General features: G+C 37.9%; 1 protein-coding gene across 2 annotated transcripts in view; it reads left to right on the top strand.

Annotated features, from left to right (window-relative positions):
• The window catches only part of LOC21393246 (ABC transporter C family member 2), a 41031-nt gene extending 20610 nt beyond the window's left edge, over window positions 1-20421 (top strand). For both annotated transcript variants that reach the window (XM_024174674.1, XM_024174672.1), the window contains 16 exons: window positions 6650-6784; window positions 7166-7272; window positions 7445-7538; window positions 13139-13306; window positions 13405-13545; window positions 14087-14287; window positions 14376-14474; window positions 14589-14741; window positions 14920-15311; window positions 15469-15649; window positions 16488-16811; window positions 16907-17663; window positions 18422-18543; window positions 18940-19185; window positions 19403-19829; window positions 20044-20421. In XM_024174674.1, the coding sequence (XP_024030442.1) occupies window positions 6650-6784; window positions 7166-7272; window positions 7445-7538; window positions 13139-13306; window positions 13405-13545; window positions 14087-14287; window positions 14376-14474; window positions 14589-14741; window positions 14920-15311; window positions 15469-15649; window positions 16488-16811; window positions 16907-17663; window positions 18422-18543; window positions 18940-19185; window positions 19403-19829; window positions 20044-20141 (3645 nt within the window). In that variant the 3' untranslated portion in view covers window positions 20142-20421. The remainder of the gene's footprint in view (window positions 1-6649; window positions 6785-7165; window positions 7273-7444; window positions 7539-13138; window positions 13307-13404; window positions 13546-14086; window positions 14288-14375; window positions 14475-14588; window positions 14742-14919; window positions 15312-15468; window positions 15650-16487; window positions 16812-16906; window positions 17664-18421; window positions 18544-18939; window positions 19186-19402; window positions 19830-20043) is intronic.
• Window positions 20422-21844: the final 1423 nt, after the last annotated feature.

Genomic DNA, 21844 nt, shown 5'->3' with positions numbered 1-21844 from the left:
TGCTTTTTAGGTTTTTCAGTTTTCTCATAACTTTGTAACCTTCCCACCCCGAAACATCATTAGACTCCCACCAATCTTTTGCATTCTTCTGGAATTTAGAGTTGTCCAGCCACGGATTATCAAAACGAAAAGGGAATGGGCCCCAATTCGTCAGTATAATGGGAGAATGATCTGACACTGCACGAATTACTGCCTCTTGACGAGAAAAACCAAAACCATCCATGCAATCTCCTGAAAATAAGAATTTGTCTAACCGGCAGCATATCGGAGTCACCTGAAAATTGGACCAAGCAAACCTTGCATTGTTCAATGGGGGGTCTCTCAAATTCAACTCACCAATTAACTCGTTAAAGAGTTTCATGCTTTTGGTTACTCTCCCCCTATTCAACTTCTCGGATAAATATCTTACTACATTAAAGTCGCCTCCCACACACCATCTCAGCCCGCAAATGCTCCACAAAACAAGCTAATTCATCCCAGAACAAGTTCCTTTTAGTATAACTATTAGGGCCGTACACCCCAGAGAACCACCAATTAGAATCCTCCTCCTTCACCTTAATTGACACAGAAAAATCTCCCATGAAACTATCCACCACTTTTCTCGAATGATACCTGACCGATGGGGAAATTTCAAGGCTCAAGAGGCTTAAGACATGGAGACCCTTTGTCCCCTTTTCTCTTCACTTTGGTGGCGGATGTGTTGGGGAGATTAGTGGATAGAGCAGTTAATCAAGAAATATTGCGGTGTTTAAAAATTGGTGGGGAAGGAACTAAGATATCTCACTTGCAATTCGCGGATGATACTTTGTGTTTCTTGGAAAACGACAAGGCCAGTCTTCAATCTATAATGACTATTCTTGATGTGTTTTGCTTCGTGTCCGGGCTCAACATTTATGTTGGAAAAAATGTTAGTTTGGGGAGGGAACTAAGATATCTCACTTGCAATTCGCGGATGATACTTTGTTTTTCTTGGAAAACGACGAGGCCAATCTTCAATCTTTAATGACTATTCTTGATGTGTTTTGCTTCGTGTCTAAGCTCAAAATTAATGTTGGAAAAAGCGTTATTTTGGGGGTCAACCTTGAGGTGGAAGTAGTGGAGAGTCTTGCCGACCTTGTGGGGTGTTCGGTGGGAGCTTGGCCAATTAAATATCTTGGCCTTCCTTTAGGTGGAAATCCTCGTAGTCACGCATTTTGGGAACCGGTTGTTGCTAAAGTTGCTAAGAGACTTGATGGGTGGAAGAGAGCGTTTTTGTCTCGATGGGGGAGATTGACGCTCATTAAATCGGTTTTATCTTATCTATCGATTTACTTCCTCTCAATCTTTAAAATTCCATAAGGTGTTGCAGTGGTGATTGAGAAGTTAATGAGGAACTTTTTTTTGGGGGGGTAGTGAGGATTCAAATTCTGTTCATTTGGGAGGGTAGTGAGGATTCAAATTCTGTTCATTTGGTGGCATGGAACGAAGTGTGCAAACCTAAGGAGAAAGGAGGACTGGAGATTGGTAATTTGATTTTTTGCAATAAAGCTTTACTTTCTAAGTGGCTGTGGAGGTTTCCTAGGGAGGGCGATTCTTTGTGGTGTCAAGTGATAAAAAGAAAATATGGGTCAAATTTTGGAGATTGGGAAACAGGGGCTGGTGTCAGGACGACTTTTAGGAGTCCTTGGAAAGCCATTCAGGATCTGCAGGGTGTTTTAAAACTCATGCTAACCTGATTGTGGGGGATGGGAGGAGAACTAGATTTTGGGAGGATGAGTGGACGGGTGAGGGGCCTTTTTCAATCCGTTTTCCAAGCCTATACAGAATTTCTTCTCTTCACAATGCTTCAATTTTTTCTTTTTTCTCTCCAGTGAGAGAGAATTGGGTGAGTTGGCAGAGCTTTTGACTTGTTTAGAGGGAGTTAGATTAAGTGAATTTACTCCTGAGAGATGGTCGTGGGAGTTGGATAGTTCAGGACTTTTCTCTTGCAAATATTTATTCAAATCCTTTATTGATGATAGTGCTTACCCAGTTTTAGTTTGTGTCATTTTATTTGGAAAGCCTCGGTCCCTACTAAAGTTAAAATTTTCAATTGGCTCCTCCTTAAGGAAGCTCAACACTCAGGATTTGTTGTAGAGGAGGAAGCCTTACCTTTATCTCTCCCCTGGGTGGGCTGTTCTTTGTAAAAATGCTGAAGAGACAACTGATCATTTATTCCTCCATTGCTCTTTTGCATTGAATATTTGGTACCGTGTTCTGCGTGAGTTCGGGTTGGTGTGGGTTCCCCCAAATAGCATAGTGGAGCTTTTTGATAGTGATTTGTCGCTAGGAAGGCTTTGGAATACAGTTGTTCTTACAGTCACTTGGTCTTTGTGGCTCGAAAGAAACAATCGAATCTTTGAAGACACACAAGGAGTTAGTAGTGATATTGGGTAGCTTTGTGGATTTTCCATTCTAAAGGTTTTACTAGTTTATCTTTCTTAGATCCACTTAGGGGTTGGGATCTTGAGCCTTTTTGTGGATTCTGGTTTAGTAGACCTTTAGGCTTGTTTTCTGTGGTTTGTAGTTTTTGTGTTTTCTTGGTGGACTATTTGTCCCCTTTTATATTTGCTTTCTCTTTTATCTAATACAAGTTATCCGTTTCTTATCAAAAAAGAAAAAAAAAAAAAGAAAAGAGAAACTATCCACCACTTTAAGCCTCCTTACATCCCAAACCCAAACTACTAAAATTCCTCCTGAACGACCCACTGCTGGAAGCAGAATCCATTCCACAAATTTTTTATCAACCTCCTGTTTCTTGACCTCTTGGATTACAAGCAAATCGGGGTTCTCTTTGCAGACAATCTCCTTAACTCTTGTTTTTGAAGAAGAATTACCCCCTCTAATGTTCCAACTCATAATTTTCATTTATGATCAGTCTTACCCCTTCCACTACTATGCTTCTCGTAGTGAAATATTAAACTCCAAATTCTTAAGCTTTCTTGTGCCTGATTTACTGCCACTCGCATCAATGCCACTTTGCTTTCCTTTAACCACTGCCGAATTCATCTTCTGTAAAAAGCTGCAGATTATTGACGGTTCCGCCCTTTGCTCATCTATTGTTGCTGCTTTGAATTGATCTAGCTCAATATCTCTATCGTGCGCACCTTCGGACTCGATAACCTGATCGGAGTTCAGGATCGCTACAAGTCTCTTCTTTGCTCGTCTTTTCTTCTACTTTCTGCATGAGCGAAGTGATGGCTGGCCATATCTGAAAGTCTCCTCCTAATGCCAAATTTGAGGTCAAGCTGCTTCTCACTAACTCCTTTTTTCCATACGAAAACTTTAGAACCCTCAGAACGCCCGGTAAAAGCTCCAATTCCAGTGTTTTGGCGCCTAGATTGTCGCTTCCAAAACTCAAACGCAACGGGTAAAAAGCCGGCACAAGAGTTATATTTAATGGAGGAGATTGAAAAACCTGATCCAAACTAAAATCAAGTGAGATATTGATTGCTACTGACCTGTTTTCCGAAGGCTCGTCATCCTCTGCATCTATTAGAAGTCTATTTCTTCAACTCCCACAAGTTGCTCCTGCTTTTCTTCGATCTGATCTGAATTGGAGGAGATGTAGTAGGAAGAAACTGATTTGGTATTGCTCTCTTCCAAGGAAAAATCGTCCCTTCCCATGAAATTATCAGCTTCGGAACCTGAATCGATTGAATGAGCGTCTGATTCGCCTCCAAGAAACTCCTCTGCTGCCAATTTAGTGTTCGTAATTGGGATGAAAATCTTCCGGTTCCTTGTGCGTATGAACGTTTTATCAAACGGACTTATTTTCCTTATCTCAGCTTCTCCTTCGCTTTTTATAGTTTGAAAGTGTAGGGCGTTTTTTCTCTTTGTAAAACTCTTGGGCTTTTGAAACCCACTACGAGGCTTGGGTTTCCACTTTGTGGGTTTGCATATTTTTTCTGTCAAGATTGGTAGGGACTGGGCTTTTGACGAATTGGGCTTTGGAGACCCAAAAACTTGAGGCGCTGATATCGGCCCAGTATTGGAGTAGGAAACAAGCCCATCGCATATTGGATTAAGCTGTTCTCTCGACCCAGTTGTTATTAATCATAAAATCAGGCCTGCATCTGCCTTGAAGGTTTTTTGTATGAGAAGGTTCGTGGGGTCCCAATTGGTTTCTGGATGGCAGCATTTCTACTCCCAAGAATTCTGGAATCAGCCACCCCTGCTTCTGAAAGAGTTTGCCTTTTATCTGGCGCTTCCACTTCTCTTGCCACGTCCGAGCGAACCACTGATATGCTACGTGTTCGACCGCTCATCAACAATCCACGCTAGACTAATTTGACTCGAGGGAATTCAACATCATCGTCTTCATCTTCCTCTGAAACGCTTCTTGAAAGCATGCCGACCTCTCTCTCGTTTTTCAGATTAAAGAGGCCTAGATGAATCTTGTGCCCTTGACATGCAAGTTCTAATATGGGGTCCATAAAGCTTGATGGAAAACCCCGTATTTTAATTTTAGCATGATTCAATGTATCCTTGGCTATTTCCAAAAGACCACCACAAGCATCTCCGATCACTTTAAACGTATGGTAATTCCATAAATTCAGCGGAAGACATGTGCCAATCCGTCACCTGAACTTGTTCCCAATGAGAGTAAATACTCCATGGTTTTTACCTTGGCAACGAATTTCCTGTTCAAACACAAGCTTGACTTTTCTTCATCGTTGCAACACCACGTGATGGCCCTATCCGCAGCTAATGGGATCACCTCTACTTTCCTCCCTAATCTGCTTTCCAAGGATTGTCTCCAAATTATTCCTGAAAACCACTACTGCCATTTTTCAGGACTTCAGAGCGCTCGTTGAACCTTTCTCTATTGCTACATACTCAACCTCATGCCTTTTTTTTTTTGGATATTAGACTTGACTGAACTTTTCCTGACCTGGACGACTTATTGAAGAAGCTGTCAATACACCTCTTAAACTTGTACCAGCCTCTGTATGCATGTTCGCCTGGCACTATTATGTTCCTTAATACTCCATTCTGAATCTTCGAAACCGTCATGAAATCACCCCCATGTTCCTGCAACATTCTACGATCATCCGATCGTTATGACCTCTGTAAAATCTTCGAAAACCATTCCCTTTGCCTTGGAGCAATGCTTCCCCCAACTGCGTTGCATAACCATGCTGCACCACCCAAATCTACTTTAAGCAAAAAATTCTCATTCCTATTTCTCTTCGTAATCTCAATCACGCTGCCTGAGTTATCTAATCTTTTTTTATTATTTTTTTATAAGAAAAACTTTATTGATAGGATCAATAAACTAGGTCAGAGGACGAGGTATCCTCAAGACCAAGGAAAACAAAAAGGCCAATAGCTGACCAGGTGCAAAAATGCAAAAACACAACAAAAACTTTCAAATCAGTTGCCTATTACATCTTTCCAATTCAAAATGACCGAAGAAAAGGGGAATCCTTCAAAAGCTTTATCTGAAGCAGCCCATATTGACGCGGAGAACTTTGCCTTCTCAAAAAGATCCATTATCTCCATTTCCTTCTCCTCAAAAATCCGGGCGTTCCTTTCCATCCGCAAAGTCCATAGTATTGAAAGCACCATACTATTCCATAAAACTCTGGCCTTTTTGTTAGAACCGAACCCCACCACTCTCTCAACCACCAAAGAACCACAATTTGCTGGAATTGCCTGAGTTATCTAATCTGAAAATGAAAACCTTATGTCTGGTTCTAAAATCCTAATCAAAATGATTAAACCTAGTAAAATTCTAGAGAGAAGCAGGAGCTTCTCTCTTTTCTATAGTCCTCTCTTTTTTTTATTTATTGTTTAGTTCATATTTATTTTTTTTTCTACCATTTGTATTCCGTGTTAACGGTTCAACTTTTGTTTTCTTTTGTTTTTTTCTTTTGTTTTTTTTGTTTTTTGTTGTTTTTTGGTAGATGATTAGCTGATCAGGCACTAGGCTAGATAGATTCCTGAGTTGAAAATTTTATCTCAGTATTTCCTTATGGAAAGTACTACCAGCCCACTTGATTCATAGGTCTGAACAGAAAGTTTTACATAGACTCCAATTTTTGTGAGAAATAACACTATAGTAAAAAGGTTTGAATTGTAGTTTAGACCTACGAAACAAACAGGCGTACATTTCATCATCACACGGGTCTTGAAAAAAAAAAAAAAAAAGGGGACAGGAAAAAAAAAAAAAAAAAAAAAAAAAAAAAACAAATAGCTTCTTTTAGGGAGATTTTGTTATATCTCGGCGAAAAAGTCACTTCCTTGCCACAGGTAATTCAGAATTTTAATTTCATAACCTTGTCAATTAGAGTAGGGGAGATGAAATTGTCATTAACACCCATAGTTTCTGTGAGCACATAAACCACTGATCCACACAGCCAGTTGTTCATCCAAACATAAACGCACATTTTCTTAATGGGTAGAATACCGAAGTTCGATTAGTCTTACAACTCATGTTGTTTTGATGCATTAATGACTTAAGTGTATCCGCTTATGGGTATGCGTGCTTATTTTTTGTTCAACCAGAGAAGAAAACAAATCTTTGCGTCTCAGTTCTTGATTTAATTTGTTGTAATATTTTACCGTCAACTCTCTAGATTTTTCTAAAACTACCTTGGTTAACTACTTTCTATTTGACATTTTACAGCAAGTATGTCAATCGCTTCACACTTTATGGTCGGCTCCGTTTCGTATCATTGTTTCTATGGTCCTTCTGTATCAGCAGTTGCATGTTGCTTCACTGCTAGGTGCATTGCTGTTGGTTCTTATGTTCCCCTTTCAGGTTAAGTGTTACCCTATTTAAATGTTCCTCTTTTACCATTTTTTCTATGTTTTTGTTTGTTTTGCCTTAATTTACGCTTGTGTTAAATTCGTCACCTTCATGCATGATCATTCAGTCAGATTTCCTTCTGGAGCTGGGAACCCAGCGTTACACTTTCACTCATCTTTTTGATATCATTTCTATAATAGGGAATACCGGAGCTCATGTTGATCATAAGTTTATTTCTTTTTTCCAAGTTTTATCTATTATCTACGTGCATATATGATATTTTAAAATTTTCTTTTCCTCGGGTCAACATTGCTTTCTTTTTTGATAGTAAGATGTCCGTACCTGATAAAAATAAATTACCATTAACATTCTCGATTTATTTTGTTGGAACAGACATTTGTGATAAGCAGGATGCAAAAATTGACCAAGGAGGGGCTGCAACGTACTGACAAGAGAATTGGGCTCATGAATGAAATTTTGGCTGCAATGGATACTGTGAAGTATGACTTAGTTATTTATTTATTTCATTTTTAGTTCTTTTGGCTTCTATTTTCTTTGAGAACTTCTTGTCTCTAAAATGTTACTTTTGTTGTAATTTTTCTTCATTTTAAAATTGTGTTCTTATAAACATAAATATTTATGTATTGATGGTACGTGTTGAACATGGATCAGATGCTATGCATGGGAGAGCAGTTTCCAATCTAAGGTACAAAATGTTCGGACTGATGAACTATCCTGGTTCTGGAAAGCATCACTTCTAGGAGCGGTATGACATCAAATCTTTTTGTTTTGTTTGTTTCTGAACGCAGTTTAAATAAATCTGCCTTGCTTTATTAATCAAAAGAAAGTTAACTTAAATAGACTAGGGCTTGAATACCTGAGTCCATTATCTTCTCTAAAATAATCTATCCTATTTGAATTCAAAATACTAATTGATAATTCCTAATCCAAATAACCGGAAATAATAAACTAAATAATAAAGATAACTATTTGACTTATTCAACCTATCTCTAAAAGATCTTATCTGCTAACACTCCCCCTCAAGCTTGGCCGTAGATATCAATAAGCCTAAGCTTGCCTACAAAATACTCAAACGTTGGTTCAGAAAGCCCTTTGGTGAGTATATCCGCAACTTGTTGTCTTGTAGGAATGTACTCAATGCTGATGATTCCCTTCTCTAGCTTTTTAGCAATAAAGTGTCTATCCACCTCCACATGTTTGGTTCTATCATGGTGAACTGGGTTGTGTGCTATGTTGACAGTAGCCTTGTTATCACAGTAGAGTTGCATAGGAAACTCACAACTGATCTTCAACTCTTCTAGCAACCGTTTCAACCAAATTGCTTCACAGATGCCATGAGCCATGGCTCTGTATTCAGCTTCAGCGCTACTTCTTACTACTATGGACTGTTTTTTACTGCGCCAAGTCACTAAGTTCCCCCAAAGGCATGTGCAATATCCGGATGTTGATTTCCTATCTTCGACAGATCCGGCCCAATTGGCATCAGTGAAGATTTCCACTCTCCTGTTTTCTTCTTTTCCAAAAAATAATCCTCTTCCCGGAGTTTTTTTGAGATATCTCAATATCTGATAAATAGCTTCGAAGTGTCCTTGGCGTGGTGAATGCATTTGTGAGAGGTATATCAGTTTTCCCACTAGCCGTTGATATCTTTCTCTATCAGCCATCTCTCCACCAATTGCTTTTGCCTTGCCTCCTTGTTCAATTGGAGTTTCTATCGGTTTGCACCCCAGCATACCCGTTTCTTGCAATAGGTCTAGTGTATACTTCCTTTGTGATATGGAGATCCCACTTTTGCTTCTTGCAACTTCCATTCCCAAGAAATATCTCAGCGTACCAAGATCTTTAACTTCAAACTCCTTAGCCATTAACCTTTTAATTCTCTTCATTTCTTCAAAGTTGTCCCCAGTAAGTATTATATCATCTACATATGCTATTAGGACTGTGATCTTTCCATCTGATGAGTGCTTAACAAACAACGTGTGATCGGTTTGTCCTTGTGAGTATCCGTGGCTTTTGATCACCTTTGAAAATCTATCAAACCATGCGCGCGGAGACTGTTTTAGTCCATATAGCGATTTCTTCAGCTTGCACACCATCTTGTTTCTCTTACCCTCTTCAAACCTGGGTGGTAGGCTCATATACACTTCTTCCTCCAATTCACCATTTAAAAAAGCATTCTTCACGTCAAGTTGAACCAGAGGCCAATCCAGATTTGCCGCTAAGATTGGAAGACTCTTATTGTGTTAAACTTTGCAACTGGGGCAAATGTTTTAGTGTAATCGATTCCATAGGTTTGTGTAAAACCTTTTGCAACGAGTCGTGCTTTGTACCTTTCTATTGATCCATCCGGCTTGAATTTGACAGTGAATACCCATTTGCATCCGACCACACTCTTGCCTTGTGGTAGTTCAACCACACTCCATGTGTTATTTTTCTCGAGCGCTTGCATCTCTTCAAGTACTGCGTTTTTCCATTCAGGAACAGCTAGAGCTTCTTCTATTGACCTGGGAATATTGACACTAGACAACTTTGTGGTGAAGGCACGGAAACATGGAGACAAATTATCATATGACACAAATTTGGATATGGGATGTTGTGTACATGTTCTAACACCTTTCCTATGGGCAATTGGTATATCTAGCGTTTCACAAGTGTCTTCCGAATTACCTAGATTTGAGGAAGTAGTTCCTAGCATTGGTTCGGATTCTGGACAGTGCATGGTGTTCATGAGGGGCTTGTTTCCTTGAGAATGTTTTTTCCGAGAGTAAACATGTAGCACTTGTTGATTTGGTCCACTGAGGTCTCTTCCTGTTTTTGTTTCAGGAAAAGGTACTTGTGTTTGCTGTGGCATTTTTTCAGAGGGTGGTATGATGTTGGAAGTGGTAAGGTCGGATGTGGTGGGTGTAGTTGCAACTGTTTCAGTTTCAGTCTCGGGCAATGAGGTTATAGACATAGGTGGAGTTTCGGATATAGGCAGAGCAATGGTGTCCCAATCCCATATGTGAGCTTCTTGATCATGATTCTCCCCCTGAAGCGAACTGGGGGAATAATATGGCATGTCTTTGAAGAAGGTGACATCATGTGAGATAAACATTTTCTTTTGCTTAGGGCAGTAGCATCGGTATCCTTTCTGGGTAGGAGAATAGCCGAGAAAGATAGTCTTAATTGCTCGAGGGTCAAGTTTGGTTCGTTTTTGGGGATGAATATGGACAAAAGTAGTGCAGCCAAACGTCTTGAGCAGAAGGTTATTTATGGTTTTAAGATGTGGATAGGTCTTTGTGAGCTGGGATAATAGGGAATGGAATTTTAAGGTGCGTGTAGTTAGGCGGTTTATGAGAAACGCAGCAGTTAAGATAGCATCTCCCCATAGATATTTGGGAACATTTGTTGTAAACATGAGTGCGCGAGCTACTTCTAATAAGTGCCTGTTTTTCCTTTCCGATACTCCGTTTTGCTGCGGGGTATCCACACATGAACTTTGATGAATGATTCCTTGTTGTAGTAAGTACTCTCCCAAGATAGACTGAAAGTATTCTCTCCCGTTATATGTTCTCAATACACATACCTTTTTCTGAAACTGGGTTTGGATCATGTTATTGAAATTTCGGAACACTTGGCAGGTTTCTGATTTTTCTCGAAGAAGGTATACCCAAGTTGTTCGTGTGTGATCATCAATAAACGTCACAAACCATCTTTTTCCATTTGTTGTGGTAATCCTTGACGGTCCCCAGATATCACTATGAATCAAAGCAAATGGGCTAGAGGGCATATAAGGTTTGGGAGAAAATGGTACCCGAGTGTGTTTCGCATATTGACAAATATCACAATGAAAAGAAACAGTACTTTTATTCTTAAATAAGGGTGGTAATAAATGTTTTAAATATAACAAATTAGGGTGGCCAAGTCTATGATGCCACAACATTATTTCCCTATTACTAGAAACAGAAACTGATGAAACTCCAGATGCAAATGCTTGTTGACTCTCACTCTCTATGTCCTCGAGGTAATAAAGCCCCTTATGAACTCTAGCATTGCCAATCGTCCTCCCCGATGATAGGTCCTGAAAATAACATTTAGAAGGGTAAAAAATAACAACACAGTTATTATCACGAGTGAGTTTACTTATGGATAACAAATTGCATCTTAAGGTAGGAACATGAAGAACCGACTCAAGTGTTAAGTCTTTGGATACTTGAATTGACCCTATTCCAGCAACCGAAGATAAGGATCCATCTGTAATTTTTACTTTAACAGGACTATGACTAGGGGTATAAGAGAGGAAAAAATCAGAGACACCTGTCATGTGGTCGGAGGCACCAGAATCAATGATCCATGGTTCCTTAGAGTGGAAGGTAGACTTAAAGGATAAGTGAAAGTTACCAATATGGGCTACAGAACAGGATTCGGGATTTGGAGTTGACGAGGATGAGGCAGGTGATTGGTTGAGGAGGCGATAGAGATGCTCAATCTGTTCTTTGCTAAACGAAAGTGATTTCTGGTTTTCTGTTGTTGCTCCTTTGTCTTGGTTTGATTGAGTTTGAAGCGCTCGTCCTTCATTCTGTCTTCGGGGAACCCAATTTGCGGGTTTACCATGAATTTTCCAGCATGTGTCACGTGTATGTCCTTGTCGATTACAATGGTCACACCACCTTCGTTCTCCTCGCTGTGGGTTTCTAGACTCACTGTTGTCCCTTATTGGTTGTGCAGTATTCCTAATTGCCAGAGCCGAGCCCTCTGTTGATGCTCCACCGGATGTTTCTTCCTCTGACAACATGATCTTTCGGCGATTCTCTTCTCTACGAACCTCGGCAAAGGCTTCTTCGGTTGTTGGGAATGGCATTCTGCTTAAAACATGGTCCCTGACTTCGTCAAGATCCCGATTCAATCCTGCAAGAAAATTAAATACCCGTTCTTTTTCAAGAGTCTGTCTCTGCTTTACATTGCACGTAGGACAAACCGAATCTTCTTCTAGGAAAAGATCCAATTCCTGCCAATTGTCTTGCAGATCGGTGAAGTACTCGGTAACCGATTTGGTTCCTTGCTTCATCTCCTTCAGTTTTGTGCGAATTTCGAAAACTTTTGAGGCATTGCCAAGATCGGAATATGTTCTTTTTGCAGTATCCCATACGTCTTTAGCAGTAGGAAGAAAGAGATATCGGCGGCTGATCATGGGCTCCATGGAGTTGATAAGCCATGTGTGTACAATCGAGTTTTTGGCAAACCACTTTTTGTATGTAGAGTCGGTCGGTGCTGGAGCTTTAGCTTCACCAGTGATGTATTTGAATTTTCCCCTGCCACAGATCACAATCTTTACTGACTGAGACCATTGAAGATAATTTTTTCCATTGAGTTTGTGAGCCGTAATTTGGAGAGAGTTATTGTCTCCACCTTGAAATGCCGTGACGGACTGATCGGCGTGAGTTTTATCGGAGTTTTCTGATTTGGAATCATCTCCATGTGAGGACCCCATCATGGCCGTTTTTGCCATTGAAATATTCAGAGTTCAAGGCTCTGATACCATGAATGCAGTTTAAATAAATCTGCCTTGCTTTATTAATCGAAAGAAAGTTAACTTAAATAGACTAGGGCTTGAATACCTAAGTCCATTATCTTCTTCCTATTTGAATTCAAAATACTAATTGATAATTCCTAATCCAAATAACCGGAAATAATAAACTAAATAATAAAGATAACTATTTGACTTATTCAACCTATCTCTAAAAGATCTTATCTGCTAACAGTTTCATATACCTGAAGATTGTTGAAAGTAATGACATGAGGTTATATTTTCTTTTGTGCTTGAACAATCTATGGACCGCCTTACTTATAAAGGTTCTGTTTCTTATAAATCAAGTAGGGGATGTTAAAATCTGTGGGCATGATAAAGGATTATTCGTCTTCAATTGACTGCTATGAATTGGAAAAATGTCATGGGGCCGTAGGGGCTGTTAGGGTCTTTGGTGACTGTTCTGGTATTGTTCTTGGTTTTAGGTTGTGTCCTGATTAGTTGTGTGTTTCAGTTTCTTTTGTTTTTGTTTTTTGTTTTTTTGCTTGTTTTATCCTTTTCCTCTATTTCTTCTATAATTCCCATGGAAAATATCTTATCCTTCTTGTAATTGATTTATGATCAATAAAACGAGTTTTTGTAAGAAAAAAGTGGATATTAAAATATGTTGGAAATATTGACATTGTAACTGATTAATACATTATGTGACTCTAATATTTCGATTAATCTACTTGATTATTATTATCATTATTAATGTTATAATTATTATATTCGAAAGCCCATGTTTGTATAATCTCGGTGACATCATGATTCTCAACAACTCTTTTTTTTTTGGGCAGCTTAATGCATTTATACTGAACAGCGTTCCAGTTCTTGTGACTGTGATTTCATTTGGAATGTTCACTATGCTTGGGGGAACTCTGACGCCTTCAGTAGCATTTACATCGCTTTCTTTGTTTGCTGTGCTTCGCTTTCCTCTCTTCATGCTTCCTAATATTATAACTCAGGTTTTGTGTACTTCATTTGTATATCTTCTGGTCTCACATGTGATGTGTTTTAAATAAAATTGTCACTTTATGCTTCTAACGATGCTTTAGTTGGACAGGCGGTTAATGCAAATGTATCCTTAAAACGTTTGGAGGAGCTACTCTTAGCTGAGGACAGGATTCTTCTGCCAAATCCTCCTCTTGATCCAAGACTACCAGCGATTTCGATAAAAAATGGAAATTTTTCTTGGGATTCTCAGGTCTAACTTAAATATGATGATTTTTTTTTTTTTTTTTTTTTTTTTTTTTTTCTGTTTTGTTTTTTTTTTTTTTTTTTTTTTTTTGTATTGATACTTTCATGACTAAGACATGTGAACAAGAAAGTAAGTAGTAATGTCTTCGTATAGAGAGAGCGAGTGTGTGTGTGTGTGTGTGTTTTTTTTTTTTTTTAAATACAATAGTTATTTAAAACCTTTTTTTTTTCAATAAGAAATTACATTTTACTTCCAAGAATGAAAATTGTGAATTGGTCTTTACTGAAGTAATACCAGTTATAATACGCTCAAAGATTTTTCAACTTATATTACTCGATATGTGCAACATAAATTAGTGTTACTTTGATCGATACCTTTATTAAAGGTACCGCTTGCTTGTGAAAATGTTCTGTTATTATTTCAATTAGTAAGAAAATTATTTTTTCTGTTTTTGATATTCCTAATGGTATTTGAAAACTTGTAGCTTATTGTTGCTTTCACAATATTTATGCAATCTTCCGGCCTTAAAATTTTATTTCTATTGCAGGCAGAGAGGTCCACGTTGTCAAATATCAATTTGGATATTTCTGCTGGAAGCTTAGTTGCAATAGTTGGCAGCACTGGAGAAGGAAAGACGTCACTTATATCGGCGATGCTTGGGGAGCTTCCTTCGGTGGGAGATTCGAGCGTTGATATACGAGGAACAGTTGCTTATGTTCCACAAGTTTCGTGGATTTTTAATGCTACCGTAAGTGATAGGATCCTTTAGGACATGAATTGAATATCACATAATGGTGAATTTCATATGGTGCTAAATTCAATATCAACCTTTGCAGGTACGAGATAACATTTTATTTGGTTCACCCTTCTACCCTGCAAGATACGAGAAAGCAATAGATGTAACTGCATTAGGGCCTGATCTTGACGTGCTTCCTGTAAGTTTTTTCCCGAGTTTTAACTTGAAGCTAGTTTTGTAAGTCATGCCATACAAGCCTCTTTTCATCTTTGGGCCTAAGATTCTAGCCTGTCTGACTTCCTGCATTTTGCAGGGTGGTGATTTAACTGAGATTGGTGAAAGGGGTGTGAACATTAGTGGTGGGCAAAAGCAAAGAGTTTCATTGGCTAGGGCTGTATATTCGAACTCTGATGTCTTCATTTTTGATGACCCACTAAGTGCTTTGGATGCTCATGTGGCTCGACAGGTTGGTATTATGTTTCAAGACGCGCTTCATTAGAACATTTGTATTCTTGTTGTTTCTTCAATCTTGAATTTGATACTCACGTATGCTAGAAAAGACTAGCTGTTCAGATTGAAGGATGATTTTTTTTTTTTAGTTACTATTATATATTTGACTAACTTGTGCTATTAATTGACTCCAGGTTTTTGAGAAATGCATTCGAGGAGAATTAAGAGGGAAAACAAGAGTTCTTGTCACAAACCAGCTACATTTTCTTTCTCAAGTCGATAAAATAATCCTGGTCCACGAAGGGACAGTTAAAGAGGAGGGAACATTTGAGGAACTATCCAATATTGGCGTGCTGTTCCAAAAGCTGATGGAAAATGCGGGGAAGATGGAAGAGTATGTCGAAGAAAAGGAAGGCGATCATGAAACCACTGATAGCAATGTCTCTTCAAAAGCACTTGCCAATGGAGTTCTTAATGATGCTCAGAAGAACGCAAATGACTCGAGAAAACCAAAAGAAGGAAGATCTATTCTTATTAAACAGGAAGAACGTGAAACGGGCGTAGTCAGTTTGAGGGTCCTGGCAAGGTCATAAATCTCTTTTTTATTCCTGTGCTTGAAGATCTATAAAAAGCAACATTACTATTCGTTATTACTTTTTATTTTTATTTCTATTTCAAATTCCTGCCTGTAAGTATTGATGAGATAACTTATTGATCCTACTGCCTTCTCCTTTTGGGCACAGATATAAGAATGCCTTGGGGGGTTTGTGGGTGGTTATGATTCTCTTTAGCTGTTATGTCCTGACTGAGATTCTACGAATTTCAAGTAGCACCTGGTTAAGCCATTGGACTGATCAAGGAATTTCAGTGAATTATGATCCTGGCTTCTACAATCTGATATATGCGCTTCTATCATTTGCTCAGGTAAGACGACATTAAACAGATTAGTTTTTCAAGAATATAAAGATCAATGTTGGGCCACTTAATAGCTTGAGTGGGGAGATTTATAATCTAATACTATTGCAGAGTAAGCCCTCTTTAGTTTTTCAAACCTATGAAAGTACACTATCCAATTTGGTCATTAATTTTCATGTCTGGTTCTCTTGTCCCGGGCTTCTCATTTAAATCATTCTCGTCTTGGGCCTTGTTAATCTATGTCTACATGTATGCCAAACCCACACATGAAGATTTTAGTGTTAAAGATTATAGAAGCTAATTGGGGAATCGCCAAATAACTTAGGCTTTGGTGTGAAATGGCAACCTAACAAATTCCAGCTTACTTTCTTTTAACTGAACTACACTGAACTTGGAATTTTTATTTTTATTTTTATTTTTTTTCTAATTTATTCTTTTTACTATTGTTGGCCCGCCTTTAATCAACTTAAGCTTTTAGAAAAATTGGTAAACTAACATGGTATTCCAGCAAGTGGTCCTAAGTTGGAACTACTATAAGTGCATTGCCTGATTTGTTGTTAGGTGTGGGAAAAGTTTGAATTTGTCCCCATTTTGATATCTTTTTGACGTTTGGGCCCAATGTCTTAGATTTATTTAAATTTGTCTTCCTTGTCTCTCATTGAAACTGTTCACACCCACACATGAGCGGGGAATGTAGATCCACCTTTTAGCACCTTAATTTTTAGGAGAATTAATGAACTAACGACTTCGATGCTTTGTTTTCTTATAGGCAATTGGAGACTACATTTTTTTTTAATTTGTTTTCAGTTCTCATTTTTTTTTCTTATTAAACATTTATTGGTCTCAGATTACGGTGTCATTGGGAAATTCCTGTTGGTTGATTATTTCAAGTCTTTATGCTGCTCAAAGGCTGCACGAAGCCATGCTTAACTCTATATTAAGAGCTCCAATGGTATTCTTTCACACCAATCCCCTTGGACGGATCATTAATCGATTTGCAAAGGATCTTGGTGACATTGATCGGAGTGTTGCTCCATTTGTGAATATGTTTCTAGGCCAAGTGTCACAGCTGCTTTCTACTTTTATTCTGATAGGAATAGTGAGCACAATGTCCTTATGGGCCATAATGCCACTCTTGCTTCTGTTTTATGCAGCATATCTCTTTTACCAGGTAAAGTAAAATGCCGGTTACTGCTATTACTTTTATGAAGTCCTTTTGATGTCTGCTAACATAGGTGGTACTTTTCTTTTCTATCCGTGTGTTAGAGCACGGCCCGGGAAGTGAAACGCTTGGACTCCATAAGCAGATCCCCTGTTTATGCGCAATTTGGAGAAGCATTGAACGGCCTATCAACTATTCGTGCTTACAAAGCGTATGATAGGATGGCAGAGATTAATGGAAAATCCGTAAATAATAATATCAGATTCAGCTTAGTGAACATGAGTGGAAACCGCTGGCTTGCTATTCGTTTGGAAACTGTGGGAGGCCTCATGATATGGTTTACTGCAACCTTTGCTGTCATGCAGAATGGGAGGGCAGCTCACCAGCAAGAGTTTGCTTCCACAATGGGTCTTCTTCTTAGTTATGCTCTAAACATTACAAGTTTACTGACTGCTGTACTGAGACTTGCAAGTCTGGCTGAGAATAGCTTAAATGCTGTTGAGCGAGTTGGCACGTATATAGATCTACCTTCTGAAGCTCCGGCTATTATAGAGAGTAACCGCCCCCCTCCTGGATGGCCTTCAGCTGGGGCTATTAAATTTGAGGATGTTGTTATTCGTTACAGGCCTGAACTTCCTCCAGTTCTACACGGGTTGTCATTCTCAATATCACCAAGCGATAAGGTGGGAATTGTTGGGAGGACTGGTGCAGGGAAGTCCAGCATGCTTAATGCTTTATTTCGGATTGTAGAACTGGAAAGAGGAAGAATTTTGATTGATGATTGTGATATTGGAAAGTTTGGACTAGCAGATCTGCGAAAAGTTCTTGGCATTATACCACAGTCACCAGTTCTTTTCTCAGGTACAGAGTCTAAAATTTATTGTTTTATTGATTTCTTATACAACTTAATCAATTTTTTAAAAAGAAAAAGAGTTAATGGGCCCGTTTGGTAACCATTTCAAAATGATTTTGTTTTCAGTATAAAAGTAAAAATGAGATTGTTTTGAGAATCATTCTGGAATTGATTCTGAAATTGCGTTTGGTTGGTTTTTAAAGAGATTGTTTTGAGTATAATAAAAAAGTGAAATCATGTTTGGTTATAATTATTAATTAATATATTATAACATTGTTGATAAGTACTAGAAAATAAAAACAGAAAATGGAAAACAACTTTCAACCGTTTTCTAATTCTTTCAGAAAAACTATTTATCACTGTTTTTTGTTTTTGTTTTCGTTTTCACAACATTTGCTATACAAACACGGTTTTTAAACCGTTTTCATTTTCGTGTCTCAAAAGACATGTAGAAACGTTTTCAAAAACACTATGAAACCAATTCCAAACACCCAAAATGTTTTTCATTTTAAAAAGTAGTTTCTCAATCCTTTATTATCTTTCGTTTGCCAATTTTTTTCCTATGAGCGATCAAAAATATGTCTTCTCCTTTAAGTTGTCATCTTATTAACCATCTCGATAAATCCTGCCCTCTTTTTTTCTTTTTATTTTTTTTCCGTGAGTTAAAAAAGGTGGCTACAATTTTGTTGCAACTGATGTGAATTATTCTATTTGCTAGTTATTTTCCTAATGGCCAACTTGATTTCTTATTCTTTTTTTCCCCTAGGATCTGTGAGATTCAACCTTGATCCCTTTAATGAACATAATGATCAAGACCTTTGGGAAGCTTTAGAGAGGGCGCATTTGAAGAACGCCATTGCAAGGAATTCTTTTGGATTGGATGCTGAGGTATGTATCCATCTCTGCTCGCTGGATCTTCATTGCTAACTAGGTCACAATTCTTCCGATGGAAATAAAGGTTAAAGTGTTAGAAGATTGAACACTTTTATAACAAGGAGCGTAGACATTATCTAGATTTACATCCTTGATGTTTTTTCCTTTTTCCCCCTGAACATCTTTTATTGTTAGGCTTGAGCAATTATAAATTATTTTTTTATAGTAAAAGAAGTGAGTTCTCTCATTGGCTAGATTTCAACCATAGTATAAAGCTCCTCGACTATTAAGTTCCATTTGTAATTACAGGATGCGAGTCCACCTCTATCCTCAATTTTAGTACTTCATTTTTGTTAGTGCCACTTAGAAAGATATATGTAAAGGCTAAAAACCTTTTGCCAATATGCCAAGGTTTCAGAGGCTGGGGAGAATTTCAGTGTTGGACAGAGACAACTATTAAGTCTTGCTCGAGCATTGTTGCGCAGATCAAAGATTCTGGTTCTTGATGAAGCAACTGCAGCTGTTGATGTTAGAACTGATGCTCTTATTCAAAAGACTATCCGGGAAGAATTTAAATTATGTACAATGCTCATTATTGCTCACAGACTAAATACCATTATTGACTGTGACCGGGTTCTTCTGCTTGATGCTGGTCGGGTATGCCTCAAATTCTGAGCCTCTTTTAGCTCAATCCTATAAAATTATATCCTTCTGTTTTCTTCCATGTTTCCTTCCATTGTCCTAGTGGAATAACTTTGTGAAGAGAGGACGGATCTCTGTTCATGATTGTAACCTTTACGTCCAAACAGACCAATAAGTTTGATTTCAAATCTTTGAGTTCGATGCTTATAATGTTCGAGTTTGCATTTTCCAGGTTCTAGAATATGATACTCCTGAGGCACTGCTGTCAAAGGAAGACAGTGCTTTCTCAAAAATGGTTCAAAGCACAGGAGTTGCAAATGCTCAATATCTACGCAGCTTAGTACGTGAAAGAGAAGAAGAAAATCGGTTGGCAAGAGAAGAAAGTAAACGGCTAGATGGACAAAGGAAATGGCTGGCCTCTTCTCGCTGGACTGTTGCTGCCAAGCACGCCCTTGGTATTAGCCTCAGCTCATCGCAGAATGATCTTCAAAGGTTGGAAATTATTGACGAGGAGAACATCCTCAAGAAAACAAAGGATGCGGTGATAACTTTGCAGGGAGTTTTGGAAGGAAAACATAACAAAGAAATCGATGAGTCTCTGGATCACTATGCGATCTCTAGGGAAAGTTGGTGGTCTTCTCTTTACAGAGTAATTGACGGTATCGCCATTGACCAAATAATACTCGTCCCTGGGTTGTTTTAAATGATTCATAATAAACAATGCATTTACATTCACGCACTCAGTTATCCAATAATTTGGTTCATCATTTGCAAAAAATAAAAAATAAAAAAAATTGCACACTCCGGTTTCATAACTTGATATTCTCTTCTAGGTCAGTCTTGATAATTATTTGTTTGGCGTTTTTTTCCCAGGTCTTGCTATGATGAGCAAGTTAGCTCGGAACAGGCTCCAACAACCAGAATACGGTTTTGAGACCAGATCGATTGACTGGGACAATATTGAAATGTAGAGGATAGTGCCTGGTTTTTCAATGCAATTTTTGTAGCCCCCTTGATCCCTGTATCAATTATCCTCTCTTTTCTGTAGTCGTTTTTCTTTTCCGTCGGCTAATCGCAAAACCCTCTTTAATTCTTGTGACTCTATCTTGGGTCCTTGAATTTGATTCCTGTTGCAACATAGATTTTGTATTTACGTTCTGTAGCCTGATAATTACAGGGCATTTAGCCACATGGCTTTTTCTATATGCAACCTGCAAATGAGTTGGGACCAGAAAGTAGTTTATTTCTATATTTTTTTCCCCTGTTTCTACCACTGTATTTCCTGCTTGATCAGCGACCGCTGCCCCGCATTGCATTGAAGCTACTGATTATGACTATATAGGAGTTCAAATTTGTTGACTCATATTCTTGTTTCGTCGATTGTCCCTCTATACTATTTTGATAACTCATTTAAATAGGAATAATAACTATAGCGAATATCGGGGTAGTACTCATCCACAAGGCCATGATGCTATAATCCTGCTGTATCGATCAACATGAAGACAAAATAAAGTTGAGCCGGATTTTCTTTAAGTTGAGGAAGGAACTTAAAAAAAAAAAAAAAAAAAAAAAAAAAAAAAAAAAAAAAAAAAATCCTAAAACTACCAGAGGTCATAGATAAATATTTCACTCTAATACCCCCAAGAAAGAAACCTCAACCTCACTGTAGAAGAACATTCAGTTGTGCCTTCATCAACTACCGCAGGATACGACACAATATACAAAATATATATTGTATCTATTTTTATGTTATTATTTTTTTAATTTATTTCAAACTTTGGAAATAACTGTACTTTTTAGTAAAAGTTGCATTGTGTGATATTTGGTCACCAAGGTGAAAAATGTAGTTGAGACATACTTCACATGTAATACAAGTTAAATTTGACACAGCATGCCATCATTTATATAATTATATATTGGTTAAATTAATGCAGAAGAAAATAAAACTAAAGGCATGTGTGTTTTCTTGCTTCATTCTCTGGTTGCTAGAAAAGGAGTTAATTTCACAAAATTATCAAGTTGTTTATCATTTATCTGTTTTTAGTCTTAGTCTTAATCTTAATCTTACTTATATTTAAATTTTGAACACACATACAAGTTGGCAGTGGCAAATTTTCTATCAAAAAAAAAAAAAAAAAAAAAATGGTTGGGAGTGTCAAGAACTCTTTTTGTTTTTGTAACATCATTTCCGTCCTAAACATCATTTCCGTCCTATATGGAAAGTAGCCGTAAGCCGTGACGTTGGCAATGCTTTTGAATAATTTCCTTATCTCCTCGTATTCATTTGTTCTCCTCTACAAAACACTCTTCCTACTAAATATATAGTCACACTATCCTACTAAATATATAGTCACACTATCCGTGCATATGAGGTTTTTCTTTTACGCATAGATGCTATTGATCATTATGTTCTTGTCGTGTTATTCCTGATTTCATGTGATTCTCAATACTATTTCTCTGGTTGTTGGTTTTTTTTTTGGATCATCATCATCATCATCATATTCTGTTACGCATATAAGAATGCCGAGTTATAATAGATGCTATTAATTCTTATGTTCTTATCGTGTTATTCCTGATTTCATGTGATTCTCAATACTATTTCGCTGGTTGTTGGTTTTTTCTTTTTTGGATCATCATCATCATCATCATATTCTGTTACGCATATAAGAATGCC

Source organism: Morus notabilis, unplaced genomic scaffold (genome assembly GCF_000414095.1).
Source record: "Morus notabilis unplaced genomic scaffold, ASM41409v2 Scaffold104, whole genome shotgun sequence".
NCBI classification, from domain to species: Eukaryota; Viridiplantae; Streptophyta; class Magnoliopsida; order Rosales; family Moraceae; genus Morus; species Morus notabilis.
This window is presented reverse-complemented; position numbering and strand designations above follow the sequence as displayed.